The 17,176-nt window shown below is 38.3% G+C and overlaps 2 protein-coding genes across 2 annotated transcripts in view; both read left to right on the forward strand.

Moving 5' to 3' along the window:
- The first annotated feature begins 3,225 nt into the window (after nucleotides 1–3,225).
- Nucleotides 3,226–6,895, forward strand: LOC104967200 (TLC domain-containing protein 2-like). The gene is made up of 2 exons (XM_010796616.1): nucleotides 3,226–3,234; nucleotides 3,948–6,895. Exons 1-2 carry the CDS (start codon nucleotides 3,226–3,228, stop codon nucleotides 4,326–4,328), a joined length of 390 nt encoding a protein of 129 aa, XP_010794918.1. The 3' UTR covers nucleotides 4,329–6,895.
- An 863-nt stretch (nucleotides 6,896–7,758) lies between these two features.
- Nucleotides 7,759–17,176, forward strand: part of ccdc92ba (coiled-coil domain containing 92Ba) — a 33,476-nt gene continuing 24,058 nt past the window's right edge. The window contains exons 1-2 of the mRNA XM_010795989.1: nucleotides 7,759–7,834; nucleotides 8,516–8,656. Coding sequence (XP_010794291.1) covers nucleotides 8,524–8,656 — 133 coding nt within the window. The 5' untranslated portion in view covers nucleotides 7,759–7,834; nucleotides 8,516–8,523. The remainder of the gene's footprint in view (nucleotides 7,835–8,515; nucleotides 8,657–17,176) is intronic.

A 17,176-nucleotide genomic window follows, 5' to 3' on the forward strand; every position in this document is an offset into this window, starting at 1 on the left:
CAGTCGGTGCCCGCCGTGACGTGGAAGTGGGTCTGCCGCGAAGCGCAGTTGGAGCGACAGTGTAGGCGTGTCGGCTGCCCTACCACTTCCGAGCTTGTAGCACATCGAGCGATGATTTAAGACTCGGATTGCGTCGTTACTATGAAAACTAAGTATACTAAAGCGGTGGACGGGTGTAGTATCCGAAGACAAATAATACACATGCGTTAAAATAATTAAGTGCTTTAATTTTTTTTGTGTTAAGCCTATATATATTATATATAATACTACATTAATCTGTTTCAGAGTTTATGCGATCAATTTTATCATTCAAAAGTTGCGGAGTCTCTTGATACAAGTTTGTCTCGATCCACCCGCCTTCCGCGAGAGACGACGAGACAACATTACAAGTATACACTTCAGACTACAAGAACAGAGACGTTCGAGGTGCATGAACGCCTACAGAGAGCCATGAAGCTACACGTAGGTGAATGAAACCGAACGAAAATCTCTATTTGAAGGAGACCGATCGCAAGTAACCTTGTAGCGTCCCGCTCTATTATGTATCTGCTTGCCATCCAATGCGAGGTTACAGTTGTCGATAGGAGAGAGGAGCACCTTAGCCAGTTTCAGCATATGCACATGGTACAGAGCGAACAGAATTACATGTAGCTCTAACCTAGCTTAGTAGCAATCACAGATAACAGCAGGGACATAAGAGTTGATAAGGGCCGAAGACATGCACCAACTGGTATTTGATGAAAACTGATTTTCTCAACTGTCTCAAATGGTAAATGATTGGTGTGCATTGCTTGAATTATCACTGTAACAGACGTATGTGTTTGTCATTGTGTGTCATGGTTTTGCATTTGTCTTTTTGTTTATGTTTGTCTGTAAGTTGTTGCTACTTGTCGGGGACCGCCTTGAAAACGAATGGTGCATCTCAATGGGTTTATATCCAAATGAATAAACATTTATATATATAATATATTAGGCTGGATAAGTTAATCGCGTTAATAACGCGTTAACGTTATCAGCCCTAATATATTTTTTACGCATTAATATACGCGGTAACACAAAAAAAACATTAAAGCCACTATTTATTTAACGCATGTGTCATTCTTTTGTCCTTCCGCCGCCCCGTAGTTTCAGAGCGCATCGAGTTTAAAATACCATCCTACAAGCTGATGCTGACAGCCCCGCTCCTGCCACCCGCTTGCGGCAGACCACACCTTCCACGCTCACGGCCGGGCACCGACTGGCCAAGCGGAGGACCGGAGGGTTGTGGTATGTGTGGCGGCGAGCGAGCGGAGAGAGAACTTACATGTATCTGTTGTTGTTGTGTAAGTTAGCATCTGGTGCTACTAGCTGCGATAACGGATATAGGGCTGTTTACATGAAACAGAGAGCGACATTTCTGCCGACAACTGCGCCAAGCGACTTGACTTAATGCCGATAGCCAGACAGTGCGGACACATGTGGGGAAAAGTCACACACTCAGCAGGATAGTTGCCGCGCCCACATGATTCGCGCAGCGCCAGGCAGCCTCCCCGTTCGACGCATATGCCTTGAGTTGCACATAGTCAACGATCCACCCACACCACACACACACACACACACAGCACACTTGTAATGTTCAGAGGTTGTTGTGTTTAATTATCCATGATAATTATTTGTCATTTGTCAAATGATAATAAACATTGCATAAAGCATATTTTTCAACTCATATGATGATAAGAGTATTAAAAGCTTGAAAAATATTCCTCTAATGTACATTTAGAACAGATAAAAAATGTGCGATTAATTTGCAATTAATCGCGATTAACTATGGACAATCATGCGATTAATCGCTATTAAATATTTTAATCGACTGACAGCCCTAAAATATATATATGGTGGGGTACCTCTCTGAGGTGACTCTGATCCTCTCGTTGTTGGACGACTGTTTCTCGTCCTCCTTCTCTCTGAAGTACTCCTCCACACATTGCTCCTCAAACTCATGCAGACTCTTCAGCTCCTCCGCACTCAGCACCAGCTCTGAAATACACATATAAATATATAACAATATATTTACTTAAAATGTTAGAAGAGGATAGATGAACGACCGTTTATCTCTAATTTAACATCAAACAAATATTCCTGTATTTGTTTATTATCAGCATATGTTATAAGTCAAGGCTCTGACAGGCATATACTGTTTATATGTTGTATTTAAATAAGACATCAGATATTAACCTTTAACTCAGGGCTCTTACGGAGGTGTATATATATATAATATATATATAATATATATATATATATGTTGTTATTAAAAATAATACATTATATATAGCGACAGCAGGAAACAAACAAAGTCGCTGAGAGGCTGAGGCCGGGCCTGTTTGATATTGTGTGACACGCTACAAAAAAGTACTTGCTGAGGTCAAAAACTCTGTTACAAAATAATGTGGTTAAATGAAAACTGGGATGATCAACTTATTCTCCTTGGACATGTACATTGTTATATTAATCAAAGCAATAATTTCAACTTGCGGTCAACACATTCCTGCTACTTACTTGCAACCCTTTTTGTCTTGCACAATTGTATTTGGGTATCTCCTTTTATGTCTTAAGTATTGTTTGTTGCATTGTTGGAGGGAACTAAGATGTATACTGCCAACACTACACTGTAGCTGTTGTGCATCTAATGGTAAAGCCTTTGAGTCTTTGAAACAAAATACATTTAAAGACATTACCCTGGATACTTTTGACTTTACTTTGAGTTTTTGTTCTCTTTTTTTACCTAAACAATTTATCAATTTATCTAGAAATGAATTCCAATGACATTTAAAAAACAATCTTCAGTTGCCGTCCTGTAAGGAGGTAGCAGAAGTACATGGGCGAACAGTGTGTGTCCCCCGCTTCACTGCGAGTGTGCTCTGAGTGTGAATGAAGTTGCTGAATGTCTTGTGCAGAGTTGGTCCCGGCTCCTGTGAAGAGTTGGCTGCAAAGGCTGTTTTTGTGTGAACACATTTCTGTCAGACACATTTAAGGCCTGCAAACAGCTGCAGTGTGAGTGTTAGACGGCAGCTTTCACTTCTGTCACCACCCCACATCATACGCCTGTGATCCCTCAGTGTAATGTCAGCAGGCAGTAGTGGTGGAGTTGCCTCTTTGTCAGACTGTGTTTGAGGGATGTCTCTGCCATCTTGTGGAGATTTGTATGTTAGTCTCTGGATAAACTTTCATAAGCATTGCTCAGCAGAAATGTGTTATGTGAGCGGTGTCCTTCCACAAGGTCCTTACGTAAAATACTGTCTTAGGTGAAATAAAGCACAATGATTAAAATATGGAAATTATTTACATTTTATGTGACGGTGATTAATAATTACCCCTTCTAAAGTCACAATTTCATCTAAACTTAAAACAATTCCCTTCATTTAAGGGTATTATATTATTATATTTGATTATTTTTCATTTGATCCACTTGTCAAACTGATCTCTGTTAAGAAAAATGCATATTGGTATTGTAGTATAATCAGGTTAGAAAATTCAAGTTAAATTTGTCAGCTTCAAAACTCCAAATAGTAGCATACCCGCATCTTTTTTTGCCATCATAAAAGTACTTGCATGCATAATGCATTATGATCTTCTTATATCACTAGCTTTTAGATAAGTGCAGAAGGTCACTCCGTCATTATGTTTTATTACAATTATCATGACTGGTTATAAAGCATTTTATTACTTTTTTGTCAAGTATCACAATTACATAAAAACATATCTGTATTATAAAATCCTTCTTATATTGTTATAAAGAGTTATGAATATTTATCATTTACACTTTTTTTAATCAAGACTATATTTTGACAGTGCTATCAAAATATTATAATGCATTATACACATAGAAATGTATGCACTTTTGGTTGTATGCTCTGCCAAACTAATATTAACCTTCCTCTTCCTCTTCTTCCTCTGTTCTTCCTCTGCAGGTGATCACCTGTTTCGGCTTCTCCGTGCTCACCTGCCGCTACGTGGGCTTCTCCGTGGTGGCCCTGATGGTGGAGATAAACTCTGTGTTCCTCCACCTCAGGCAAATGCTGCGTATGGCCGGCAACGCCACGAGCACGCTGTACCGTGTCAACAGCATCATCAACCTGGGCACGTACGTGGTGTTCCGCATCAACACGCTGGCCTGGATGACCCGCTGGCTGGTGCTCAACAGGGACAACGTGCCGCTCATGGCCTACACTCTGGGCAGCGTCGGCATGGCCGTCATGACGGTCATGAATATCGTGCTGTTCTGTCGGCTACTCAGGAGCGACTTTTTGAAGAGCAGCACCCGGGAGAACAAGAAGGAGAAGGATATGTAGAGAAGAGGGGAAGGATTATGATAAATACACAGACTCATTATTGTATGTTAACGCCCTGTGGCTGAGATTTGGCAGCTTGTGTGTAATATACCTAAAGCTAGGAAATCTTTTTAAATCTCTGATACTGTATAGGTACATGCACACAAGTAGTACTTAAATGTCCTGACATCAAACACAGATTACACCGGTCAATATGTTAAAGAAACATTTAGTTGTTGTTTTAAATGTAGGCTTGTGTATTTGTGTGTGGTTTAATCATCTCTATCTGCCAGTAGTGGCTCACTAATGGTAAATGGAGGGTTCTTTTATGTAGGGTCTGTTATGTTCTTTTATTAATGTATATGTGATCCCTTGAAAAACAACATCCAACGCCTTATTTCCCACAGGGTGTTTAAGCTAAATCTGTCCTAAAATGTAGCTTAAGTGAAGAAGCACTGTTCATTACAGAAACCGGCCAACAATCCTTTATATTTCCATAGAAAATATCTTAACAATAACATTTTATTTATACATTATATGATACTGTTGTGGGTTTTTTCACATCTCTCTCCGCAAAAGTCTTTTTTAATCCAACACGTCCTCTACCGAAAACTGCCTGCAACCTCAGAAAGCTTTTAACAATGATTTGGCTCATTCTTACACAAGTTTGCTTTCAGTTTTCAGTTATTTTTTAAAGCAGAAAAAATTGTACATAAAAACGATATTTCTCTGCAAGCATATAAAGCAGGATAGAAACAGTATGGGTGAATACTTTGAAGTAACAAGTGGGCCTACATAAAACAGATCAGGATCGATCACAAAATGCAGTACAGCTTGTTATATTGTAACCAAACACTTAAAGTTGTGAATGCTTTTGCCAAATTGTATTAAAATAGGACAAGTAAATAAAAAATCATGAACCAAACAGCAAAAAATAAGTCCTACATAAGATAAATCTTTATTGTTTTTGGTGTTACAGCAGCATAATGAAAGACAAAGAAGTTAGCACGAAAGATTAGCAGGATTTAAATGTATAGTATACATATATTTCCAGTATAAACCTCATTCTTAAAAAATAATCTGCTGTATTTTTCACTCCTTGAAACCTGTGAAATGGAAACAGTACAAGCTGAATGAGCATAAGAATTGCTCCAAGATACTGACACAAATATTTGTAATGTTATTAATATATGACGTTCGTGGTGAAGTGAGTTTGCCGTAGTTTTCAGACAGGCGGAGATGTTTTTCTTCATTTGGCCTTTAGGGGGCAGCACACTCCTCCACATCCCCTCTCAAGAACATCAGAGGCGTCTTTGTTTTGTAACGTCTTTGTAGACGTGGGCCTCCTGCCTCTTTTATATGCCTGAAGAAATACAGAAATCAATCCTGGTCTTGAGATCTGTGATTACAGCAAACCTCACACACGGCTGCTCTAACCACTATTCACAGCATCCCAGTGCTCATGTGACACTACGCATGAAAAAATCTGCAGCCATTTATGTTTTGCTTTGTGGTTTTCTGTGTGAAATCATTGTTTTGGGGGTATTTGTTTAATTTATTTTTACTCGAAAGAAGTTATTGAATGTTTTGATTATAGTGAAACTGACATGATTGCGTGAGTCGTGGATCATGGTGAGAAACATGTTGTCAATATAGCTCACAAAATGACAAACACAGTCTTTAAATCTTTGTCAACGTTAACATTAAGACTTAAATTCACTAAAGAAACGGCACTGATTCGGAGGGAGACAGTTACATTTTGATTATTGTTGTCCCGATTGATATTAGGATCAAAAGTAACTGCCTTTTGAAATGATATTCTGAATGTGGATTTGTAATTTTGTTTTCTTTTATTATTTTTCAACGCTTCAGGCAGCTTTACTTTTTGTTTGTAGTGAAGACACCTGTTGACATTTGAAGTTCCTTCTCACAACTGAGCTCATATTTGTGAATATTTTAAAGTTGTATTGGAATTGGAATTATACACGATGTTGTGCTTTTTAGGAATTGTGATGAAATATAGCAATGAAGTCTGAACTTTAAATTATGATTGGCCCCAGGCTGCAGGATTATTATATGGTGTTATATTTGTGGGTAGTGAACACAAGAACATTTTAGGAGAAAGTGGCAGCAGTTATTAAGTTGTGTTGCCATACACAGTTAATGTGCATTGATCTCCCAGAATCTGATTATTTATCACACCCAACAAATCATACCAGTTTTATTCCGTTGCTTGTTCATTTGGCTTCTCTTTTTAACTTTCTGGTGGTTGGTGAAATATTGTCTATTGTTAAGTATGAAAAAAGGAAATTCATAACAACAGTGAAGACTATTGACACTGTGCCTCATGTCTAAGACCTGAAACATCTGAATAATGAAACAGTCGAGACCCTGTAAGGTTGTGAAAGCAAAATACTCGTCTTTACTCAGAGCATTTAAGTGTCACGTTTCACTGAATTATGCTTTGAATTGTAAATATAACAGCTTTTATTTTTTCATGTTTTGGCTGATTGTTTTGTAATTAAAGCTCTAATTTATATGTTTATATGTTAACATTTTTTGTTCAATGTAAAAATTAAAAATACACACAAGAACAACAATGTGTTTTTCTGTCATTGACACATGCAGAAGGTTTTCAGTTAAGTTAATATGTCTGACATCTGGAAGCAGCTTTTAGGTTTATGTAATGAGCAATACTCTAGTCAAAAAGGTCAAGTCTAGACTTATGAATACTAAATAGCGGTGGAGAGAACCATACTCCTTATTGTAAAAGTATTGTTACCAGAATGCAGTGGTGTTAAGTAACTAAGTACATCTAAGTATTGTACATCAGTTATTTTTTGACATATTACTTTTTTTTTGGTGTTTCCATTAATGCTGCTTTATACTTCTTCTCCACTACATGTCAGATTCAAATGTTGTACTTTTTAGTCCACTACTATATATATATATATATATATATATATGTATAGTATATATATATAGTATAGTATATATATATATATTGTACCTAGCCTATACAATATGCTATAATGCAGAAGTGTACTATTATCTAAATGTACATTATATTGGGTCATCATTGTGCACAATGAGTACTTTAAGATTTTGTACATTTTCATAATAATACTTTTACTTTGGAAATCAGGACCCTTTTCCAACACAGCCAGAATGTAAAATCACACCAACAGTCTTATAGTCGGCTGAATTACAGTAAGTGAACCAAAATGTACAGGTCACCTTGTATTTTATTGTATTTAAATTCTGCCCTTTGTTTTCCAATGACTTATAACAGCATTGGATTTCCCTTGCTTTATATTGATCCTCTTCAGGGTGAGGTTGCAGCTGATTGAGGGGGTTGGGGGGTGGTGGAGGGGGCTGCTCCTCCAATCAGCTGTCTTTAGTCTGTGTCGTACGATGATCTCGCGTGTTCTGCCCACGGTCCGTCTCTTGTTTTCATCATCCCCAGCGCAGCATCCGTCCACAGCAGCTCCATGCCTCAGTCTGGGGGCGAGGACGAAGAATAAAAGGTGCTCATTGTTAACAAAATAATAATGATCTGCGCACTTTATCGGTGGGCTTTTTGCGTTTCCAAATCCTCCTCTTCCTGATGCTGCTCGGGGTTGCAGCGGGGAGCGGTTTCGCCGGAGGATCGCGGTGCCATGCAGCGAGCTGGTTTTGCATTTTTACGCAGCTCTCCAGGCTCTCCGTCCTCTGATGCAGCGGCGTCACATGCTGCTGAAAAGCGCGTTAAGGCTTCAGATAACATGTGTTTGGGTGGATGCCGCAGCCCACAGGATTTGGAGCAGCAGTGGAGGCCAGCATGCCCGGATCCGAGGACGCTCTTATAACAGCTGCTAACCATATTTAGTCGATGTTGGCACTTAACACGTATTAAAAGGTAAGATAGATATTCGCAACGACTACAGACCTAATGATAAGTCGTCATCATTGTCTACTAAGCTGCATCCTGATTGTTAGTGTATGTTTTCTGCTATTTCTGTGATCATTAATACCTTATGTATAGCTTCCACTTGACCTCAATACAGAACTTCCCCCTCTGTGGCTGACATAAGCAATGTTCCCGGTGGGAAAGTGACATTCAGCAGTTTTACAGTTTATTGTTGTATTTTGAAGCTGAAATGGATGCTGGAGCAAACACAAAAACCTATCAGTCCCATCCTTCTGATTTCCTCCCTCTGTCCCTGCAGAAGCGACCATGGGTGAAGAGAGCAGCCTGTCAAAGCAGATAGGAAGTGTGGAGAGGAGCATCGTGTTCCTGAGACAGGAACACCTCACTTTACTACACGGCCTCCACCTGGAGATCCTCTCCCTGCAGAAGCGATGCTCAGGTGAGGGTCACACTGCTGCTACTGTGTGTATTTGCATGGGGGAGCAAAACAACCTTTAGTTACCCCACACAATAAGCACAGTTGAGTTCAAGATTTTAGGAGTACTTTAGTATAACTCATTCCTATTCATTTACACAGGTTACTAGCCTACTGGATGTCATCAAGATTCAAGAAAACATTTGAAACATTTTACTTTATTTATTGGTGCTTTCTAGACAAGCTGTCATGATATACTATCAACCTCCAGATGTATCACCTGGGCTGCAACAAACTATTATCTGCTAATTGTTATTTTAGTTTAGTTTTCTCTACCATAATTATGTAAACAAGCCTGACACTTTAATATCTTCAAACTGCTTGTATTACTCAAGCAGCAGTCCAAAGCCAATTTTTTTTACTATTATTTCTAGAAAAGCACTAGATGCCAGAACCTAGTGTTTGGCGTAATTATTTGTAATTCTTTGAAGTTAATTGCCTCATAATTTCAGCACTAATGAGCCCACATAAAAGTGAAATATTCCTTTGGTGTCTATAATCAGCAAGGACGCCTCTCGTTGACCCTCTGAGAGGAGATTTACAGAGATCTTTAATTACAGTCCTGATGTATAATGAACTAGAAGTCAGCTTTGTGACCTCTTTATAATGAGTTTCTTTTTCACTTTATGATAGTCCATCAAGCCTGCACCAGATATTCCCTATTTATTTATTTATTTATTCATTTATTTACCAGGGGCAGTGCACATGAATCAACATTTCTGTAAATGTGCCAGAGTTAGCCAAGAGGCTATTTTTCATCTGTAGTTCCTGGACAGATTTTGTAAGTCCACCTATAGATCTATCCTATTAATTATTTCACCTTCATTTGATGGACCACATGATCAATGTTGAATTATGTATAGAAAAAAGCTTATGTTGTGTGTTTAATTACAATCAGCAGTTTGTGTCACTTTCCTGAAAAGAGAAACTAAATCTCCTCATATGCAGGCCTCAGTGTGTGTGTGTGTGTGTGTGTGTGTGTGTGTGTGTGTGTGTGTGTTGTGTGTTGTTTGTTGTGTGTGTGTGTGGTGTGTGTGTGTGGTGTGTGGTGTGGTGTGTGTGTGTGTGTGGTNACGTGCACTCCGCTCTGCATCGGCCAAACAGCTCGCTGCACCCGCACTGCGAGGGGGACCCAAGTTCCCATCAGCAAAAACACGTGGGTTTGCTATCCTGGCTCCAAAATGGTGGAATGAGCTCCACATTGAAATCAGGACAGCAGATAGCTTGCTCATCTTCCGGCGCAGACTGAAAACTCATCTCTTTTGACTCCACTTCGAGCGATATAATTACTAACAAAGCACTTATATACTAATAAAGGACTGTCTTATCTATAGCCAGTTGAGTAGCACTTGAAATGTTTGGCTCTATGAAACCTGATGGACTTACTGTATATGATTCTGTTTTCTTCAAGGTTGTATCTTCCTGGTCGATTGTACTTAAGTTGCTTTGGATAAAAGCGTCAGCTAAATGCAATGAAATGTAATGTAATAACAATGACAGCTTGTAAAGGATGGTGCTCGTCTTTTGTATTTCCAAGTGGGTGGGGACATCTCTGAGTCTAGTAAACTGACATCGCACTGGTTTTCTTCCTCTCCCATACCCACTTTCAGCCCTGTGCTGCAGGACCATCCTGATAAGCTCCCCAGTGTGTATCAAAGTCGTCTAAAGATTGTATTTAGAGAGCCTGTGTATATAGTTATAAGGTCAAAGGTGTTGGCGAATAGGATCATTTAGTTTGATGGCTATGATAAGCCTGTTGCATTATCCTTCTGCAGCTATTGGAAACTGATGGCACCGGATCAAAGAAGGCCCCTGTTTAGTTAAGTTAACACCAGTGTTTCCAATCATGTGTGTATGGTACATCTTTCTGTCAATCATGGCAGGACTGGGAAGAAGCTGTTTGGGATTGAAAGCAAAATATGCCCTTTGGGTCATACAGTAGGAGATAAACACAACTCCATATGCTTAATATTTGTAATTAAAATATGCTGGATGTGCAACAAGTAATTTTACCATATCAACTTTATAAGGTGATAATTTATGTTTACATGAAAAAACACAAGTGATTGCTCCACAAATGTTCTACTATATTCCATTCTTTATTGGATTATTTCTTCATTATGTATTAAGATCACAGTGATTATATGCAGTGAGAGTGCATGAGTTGAGCATGGAAATGCAGAGAATATAGTTTATAATGGTGTTCAATGGCACAAAACCCAGGTGATACTTAACAGCTAAGGCCTATTGTGTGAGACATGGAGGAGGTAAGCCATTTTTTAAAAACATGTGCATCATACAAGAGCATTAAAATGGTTTCTCAGGATCCTTCATAAATGCCATCAGTATGATATGACAAGGTGGGCCCAGAAGAAAAGTGAATATTGAGTGTTTGTTGTTCTACAAGGGCCCATTGTGTTGTGAAATGGTATCCCAGTTATCTTTTGAAATCAGCCGACAAGCTTTAAGTCAGGGTTAGTCACTGATAATATTTACAAAAAAAATGTGTTAATCCACTCCTGTTGTTTTCCGTTTGCTTAAGTGTATTGTGTAAGCTCACAAAGATTGTTAAAAAAAATAATAATAATTCACTTTGATACGTCTACAGTATATGAATGTCATGTATGGCAGAGGTATGTAAAATATGTATAATAGCACACAGTTTAAATTGTACACTTGCTTAAAAACCAGTGTACACTGTAAAAGCTCCAGGATCTTAAATGTGGTTTGAGATGATTCATAAAATGTATACTCTTACAATGTATGACTCTTAAGATTCTCACATTCACTTCTATTATTACACATCTTTCAACCTTACATGACCTTGGAGGAAAATAAAATTGCATGAAAAGATACGTTATATGAGCATCAACAATCACAGCATAATGTTGTCACTAAGTAAAACATAAATGGATTAAACATGATGTATCCTGTACCGTAGCTTCATCAGCTCAGTATGATTACATGTTTCTCTTGTTAATGTAGTTGTCATTTAAATATATGAATATATACCATGAATATTTGGGAGTGTTTTGTTCCTGTAGCTACGTGATAAGCTTAGCAAGTGTGGTTTCTTGAAACCAGCAAAGGTTACGTCCATTACATCAAGCTAAGTGGGAATAGCAGCACATTGCTGTATAGCAAAGCATTCATGCTAGCGGCTACATCAATACTAAGGCACGAAGTTTCTATAAAGCATGCTTGATTAGAAGTACAGTTTTATCTTTTGATCCCTGTAGTATCATCGTGTACAGAACACTATCACATATTCATGCTTCATCTCATTAAACATGTGTGTACTTACGGCATAGTATTTTGAATATCTTCAAATTATTTTCAGGAAATCATGTCTTTAAGTTATTCATCCTGGTTGTCACTTGTGAAAACCTTGAAACTCCAATTATATATAGTTGTGTTTTTACGGACCCAATAAGTATTATAATTGCAAAAGGCCCAAAAAACTACAGTATATTTGTTCCCTTCTTAAAAAATATAATGTTTCTTTAACATCTCCTGATTTTCAGTTATTGAACAATGTTTCCATAATGTGTCAGCATAATTATGCGTCCTTCACTTTTTCATCATCGTGGGGGCCTACAAGGGCAGCGGCAGTTATGATGAAAAAGTGAAGGACGCATAATTATGCTGACACATTATGGAAACATTGTTCAATAACTGAAAATCAGGAGATGTTAAAGAAACATTATATTTTTTNTGTGTGTGTGTGTGTGTGTGTGTGTGTGTGTGTGTGTGTGTGTGTGTGTGTGTTGCATGCATGTAGCAGTGTGTGTAAACCTCCCCGCCCCCTCGCAAGCAGGCGGGGGAGAGATCTCTCGTCTGAATTGGGAAGATCGAAAATACATTATAGACGCATTTTGTAGTCATATTGCATATTAGAAACGGAGTTAGCGACACTAAGACTGCGATATAATGTTTATGTAGCAATAATACATATGACATATGTTTTAAATGTCTCCTGTAGCCTACCGATAAAAAAGCTTAACGGGGTGTAGAACACATGTGATGACGTCACCAACGAATCGATGACTGAATTAGTTGCCAACTAATTTGGCAATCGATTTTAATCGATTAAGTCGATTAGTTATTGCACCCCACTTAAATAAGAACTCCTGGCTGTGCAATCATTTTCAAGAGGAATGCAAACCAAACAAATACCCAAACCCCCCCAAAAAACTAGTCAAGCAGAGCTGCTTTTGTCACAACATCTGTTGACACTGGAACATACTGTAGATGAAGTATAAAGGTCATACATGGCGTTTGTCTGAGAACCAATAATAATAAATGTGAATGATCTTATAGGAAGATATCAAAATGTTATGTCAGGATTATTCTGGCCAAATAATAGTAATGTAAAAGTATCCCAATAATCATCAACATATGGATAAATGGCACTTTAATGTACTGGAATCACTTTACCTTACATGTTTTAACAAACCAATATTTGATTGCATCCCAGATAGGACAGACATCTTTTTTGTGTGAAAAACAAACATTCCAAAAGTCATATTTCCTACATGTATGCTCCCCATGCAGGAAAAAAAACCATTGTGTGAGTTTGTTCTTTCTTACATGAGAATCCTGTATTTTTTTTTTAAATAAGCCTCTTTTTAGTTTCTCTGTTATGAAAGCCAACAACACAGCTTTTACAAGACACACATGTGAAAGATATTTATGTTCATCCTGATCAGTTATAAAATCATACATCGTCTCATGCCGAATTTCTTATAACATTTGTGTCAAAAGTTTTGACTTTCCTTTGAGTGTCATGTTTCTTCCGATATACTGTGTGTCATGTTGATGACTCGCATTAGTCGATGGCCTTTGCATCCATTTGTCTTGTGCAAAGAGAAAAAAACGACACTCAGCAGCTTGCTTGCCTCAATGCTCGATTGGAAAATAAATCCATGATTGTCTGACTTTTCTTTTAGAGAGCTCAATGAGAGAATCTCCTCCAACATGATTAGGATTATCCAAACATTCCATGATATGATATCTGGCATGCTGGCATTTTTAGATGCTGAATGGATTATATCTCATGTCAGTGCATTATATCAACTAAAGGGTTTAGGTTTTTGAGAAGATAATGTACCAGACTGGTGCTCAGTTTTTCGAAGGGTTGGATTGTCCCTGATAAAAAATATATATATTTGGCTTAAAGTGTCTGACAGGTTGTCTGACTGCTGGTCGTGACTGTCCTTCGGTCATTTCAAATGTCATTTAGGACTGCAGGGAAATCTCTACATTTCGCATTCAGCTCACACTCCAACAGCAGTGTTTGTTGTTCCAGATTAGATTAATGAAGCATGGATTTGTTCATTTCAGAAACTTGAATGTTCAATCAGCCATTAAACTAGTTTAATTAAAAACATCCTTTAAATCTATGAATATCAACTAAATATCTTACTTCTAATTTTACTGGTGGTATAAATCAGACTCTAGAACAGCATATGTGTTATTCCCAGCCTTTCTGTTCCTATTGTCACACCCTTTCTCTCTGCAGTCAGCATTACACGCCCACCCATGCAGCTGGCATGAAGAGATGACGACAGATAGTGAGGAAAGGGCGGATAGAGGAACTCAGACAGGCATATAAAGACAGCCTGATTTCTGTTTATGTAGTGAATTGATTGCAAAATATGGGAGACTTTGAGAGGTCCTGTCATCTATCATTATCCTCTTTCAGAACTGCCCTGACACATGTCAATCAATCAGAAAAAGAACAGCATACTATAGAAATACAAATCATAGAAATTAGAAAAAGCTATAAAAGATGTCATCAATTGACTGTGAGGAAACACCAGATACAGGATTACACATTTTTATTTAAATCCAACTTGCTAAAAAGCAAAACAGACTAAACTACTATGCAGACATTGAAAAACAAACAAATAATGTGCCAATTGTGCTTTATTAAAAAAGCTTTATATCAAGAAAGGCTAAAAAGGTAGGTGTTGACTTGATGAGGGTAATTTAACTGCAGAAAGTCGGCTACAGGAATGATGTCTTGAAGAAACAGTTTCACAATGAAAAGGAGGAGCTCAGCACATCCGAGCGTGGTATGTTTGGTAGTTCTTCTGTCTTATCTCCTACAGCCTCACTCAGCATTCAAGGCTCTGTTTCGTGGTTCGACCTTGAATGTTGCAACCATATCTTGAACGACACATACTGTACACACACACACACACACCTCATTGATTTCTATGACGCACAACTAACATTATATTAAAAGAAAAATGACCAAAACAAAGACAGATATTGACTTCCTGGTTGTTCAAGGAGAGAGAAGTATAAGGGCCTTTAAGTAGATGAGAAGGAGAGTTGAGGACAATAAAGGCGGTCAGCAGTATAGAGGCAGAGCTAATATGCACGGCAACATGGGCAGATCAACCTTGCAGTCTCCTTCCAGGCTGCACATTATTGAGCTGGCAGCAAACGCCTACCACAACTGCTGACTGCATTATCCTATCAGAAGCTCCTATAGCCCCAATACTGTCCAGCATTACCTCATTGTATATCTTTGAACCTCTTTAAGTAGTTACAAAACTGAGATAATTACACGTTATATGTGCACCATGGTCTCAAAACTAACACATCTTCAAGTAAGCCTCTCTGGGACTTAAGAATAATTACTTAATCTGGGAGACAAAAGTGATTGGCAGCGTCAAGCGCTCTGAGATTTATTCTGAAATACTGACTAGTTCTGCACTACCATCAGGCCTCAACAAAATCCAGGCTATGCTAATTAGACACAAACCCAACAACAAAGTGTACAACTTAAAAACCTGAAATGTGTAAAAGATATGAGCAAGAAAAAGACCAAAACAGTGGACACTGCTTTCCAAGTATGGTCTCTGAAGTAACAGAGTCTCCCAAATGTTCTGGCTTCACTGTCAACAAAACAGCAAAGTGCGCATATGCACACATTATACTGTGAAATAACAATCAGAAGTACTAAAACAAGACTTTATTGATCCACGTTAAAGAGGACCATATGCATTTTGGGCTTCCTCCTTTCCTGTGGGTTTGTGTGCACGCAAATGGTCTACAAAGGCTCAAATCCGAAGGATAAAAAATAAAATGCAAAGAGTAAAAAGTTAGCAGTTTATCTCCCACAAAGGAGTTTTTACTCGTATGTTGGTAGGGTCGTAGGACAGAGGGTGTCGTACACACTGTTGAATATTTGTTGTTGAAAGGGGCAAAACACAATAAACTCCCCTAGCCCAAGCATATAGTGGCGTTTTAATCTTCATTTGGACACAAAACAGTCATTTGCATGCAAAAGCTTTTAAAAGATGTTCCCTGTGCATGATCATTTCATAAGAAGCTCTAAAGATGCTCTGCAGAAAGAGATGTGGTGTATTGATGTCCCTGCATAAGAAATCCCATAAAAAACCTTTGAGGAATGTGGAAATGAAAGGCTGTGTTAGATAAAAACTCTGCAGTGCAGATTCAGGATTTCAGCGGCTTCAGGACAAAGATATATATTTGTGTTGGAGGTTTTTTTCTACGGAAATATGTTTTCTACTAGGAATATGTAGTGAACTCTCTTGAGACATCTTCATTGATTAAATTATTTTTATTACAAAAACGATTGTCTTTCTGAAGGTCAAGTTCAGCCAAACATTGCTTAGATTTTTTAGATATAAACACTCACATATACATGGATAAAAATATAAAAATGTGTGACATGAATCTGTGTTTATGTGTTAGTCCCTTTCTCTCCACACACATGATACACTTATTAACGTGCACATTATTATTTTTGGACCAGATGTGATTGTGCAGCAAAGCTACAAAGTAATTGAGGGGGTCGTTTTCTACATAACTGGTCGCATTGGCTCTGAGCCAGCTCGCCCTATCCATCTCCATCAAACACACTCACATACAAACACCACACACACACACGCACACACACACACAGACCCCTTCCCCCCCTTGCAACCTACTTCCCCATGTATTTGTTAACCACAATCCCATTCAGGATTACTAAAGATATGGGATCTATGGATTAACTAAGCACGGATATGTTTAGATTCATCTCTCTGTTGTATGTCTGGTATGCGTGCATGTGTGTGTTTTTGTGTATTTATGTTGCAATAATGGGCAGGTTTGGTTTAGAATATGTGACACTAATAACAAAAGAATAAGGAAAGCCTCCAGGGAATTAATTACATGAAATAGAACATCCTCACAATTAAAGTAATACAAAAATGTGTGAGTGCGTGTGTGTTTGTGTATGTATGTGTGCGTGTGTGTCTGTGTATGTGTGTGTGTGTGTGTGTGAGATCATATGCACTTGCTTGCTTGATGAAATGGACATATCCATTAGGCCCAAAAAAGGAAATGACGCAATCTACAGGAATTGAAGCATGACATCACCATAGCCATTGTTGATTGATGGCACACACACACACACACACACACACACATACACACCTCAACACACACAACACACACAACAAA

The sequence above is a fragment of the Notothenia coriiceps genome, unplaced genomic scaffold (assembly GCF_000735185.1).
Source record: "Notothenia coriiceps isolate Sejong01 unplaced genomic scaffold, NC01 NC01_scaffold00037250, whole genome shotgun sequence".
Lineage (NCBI taxonomy): Eukaryota > Metazoa > Chordata > Actinopteri > Perciformes > Nototheniidae > Notothenia > Notothenia coriiceps.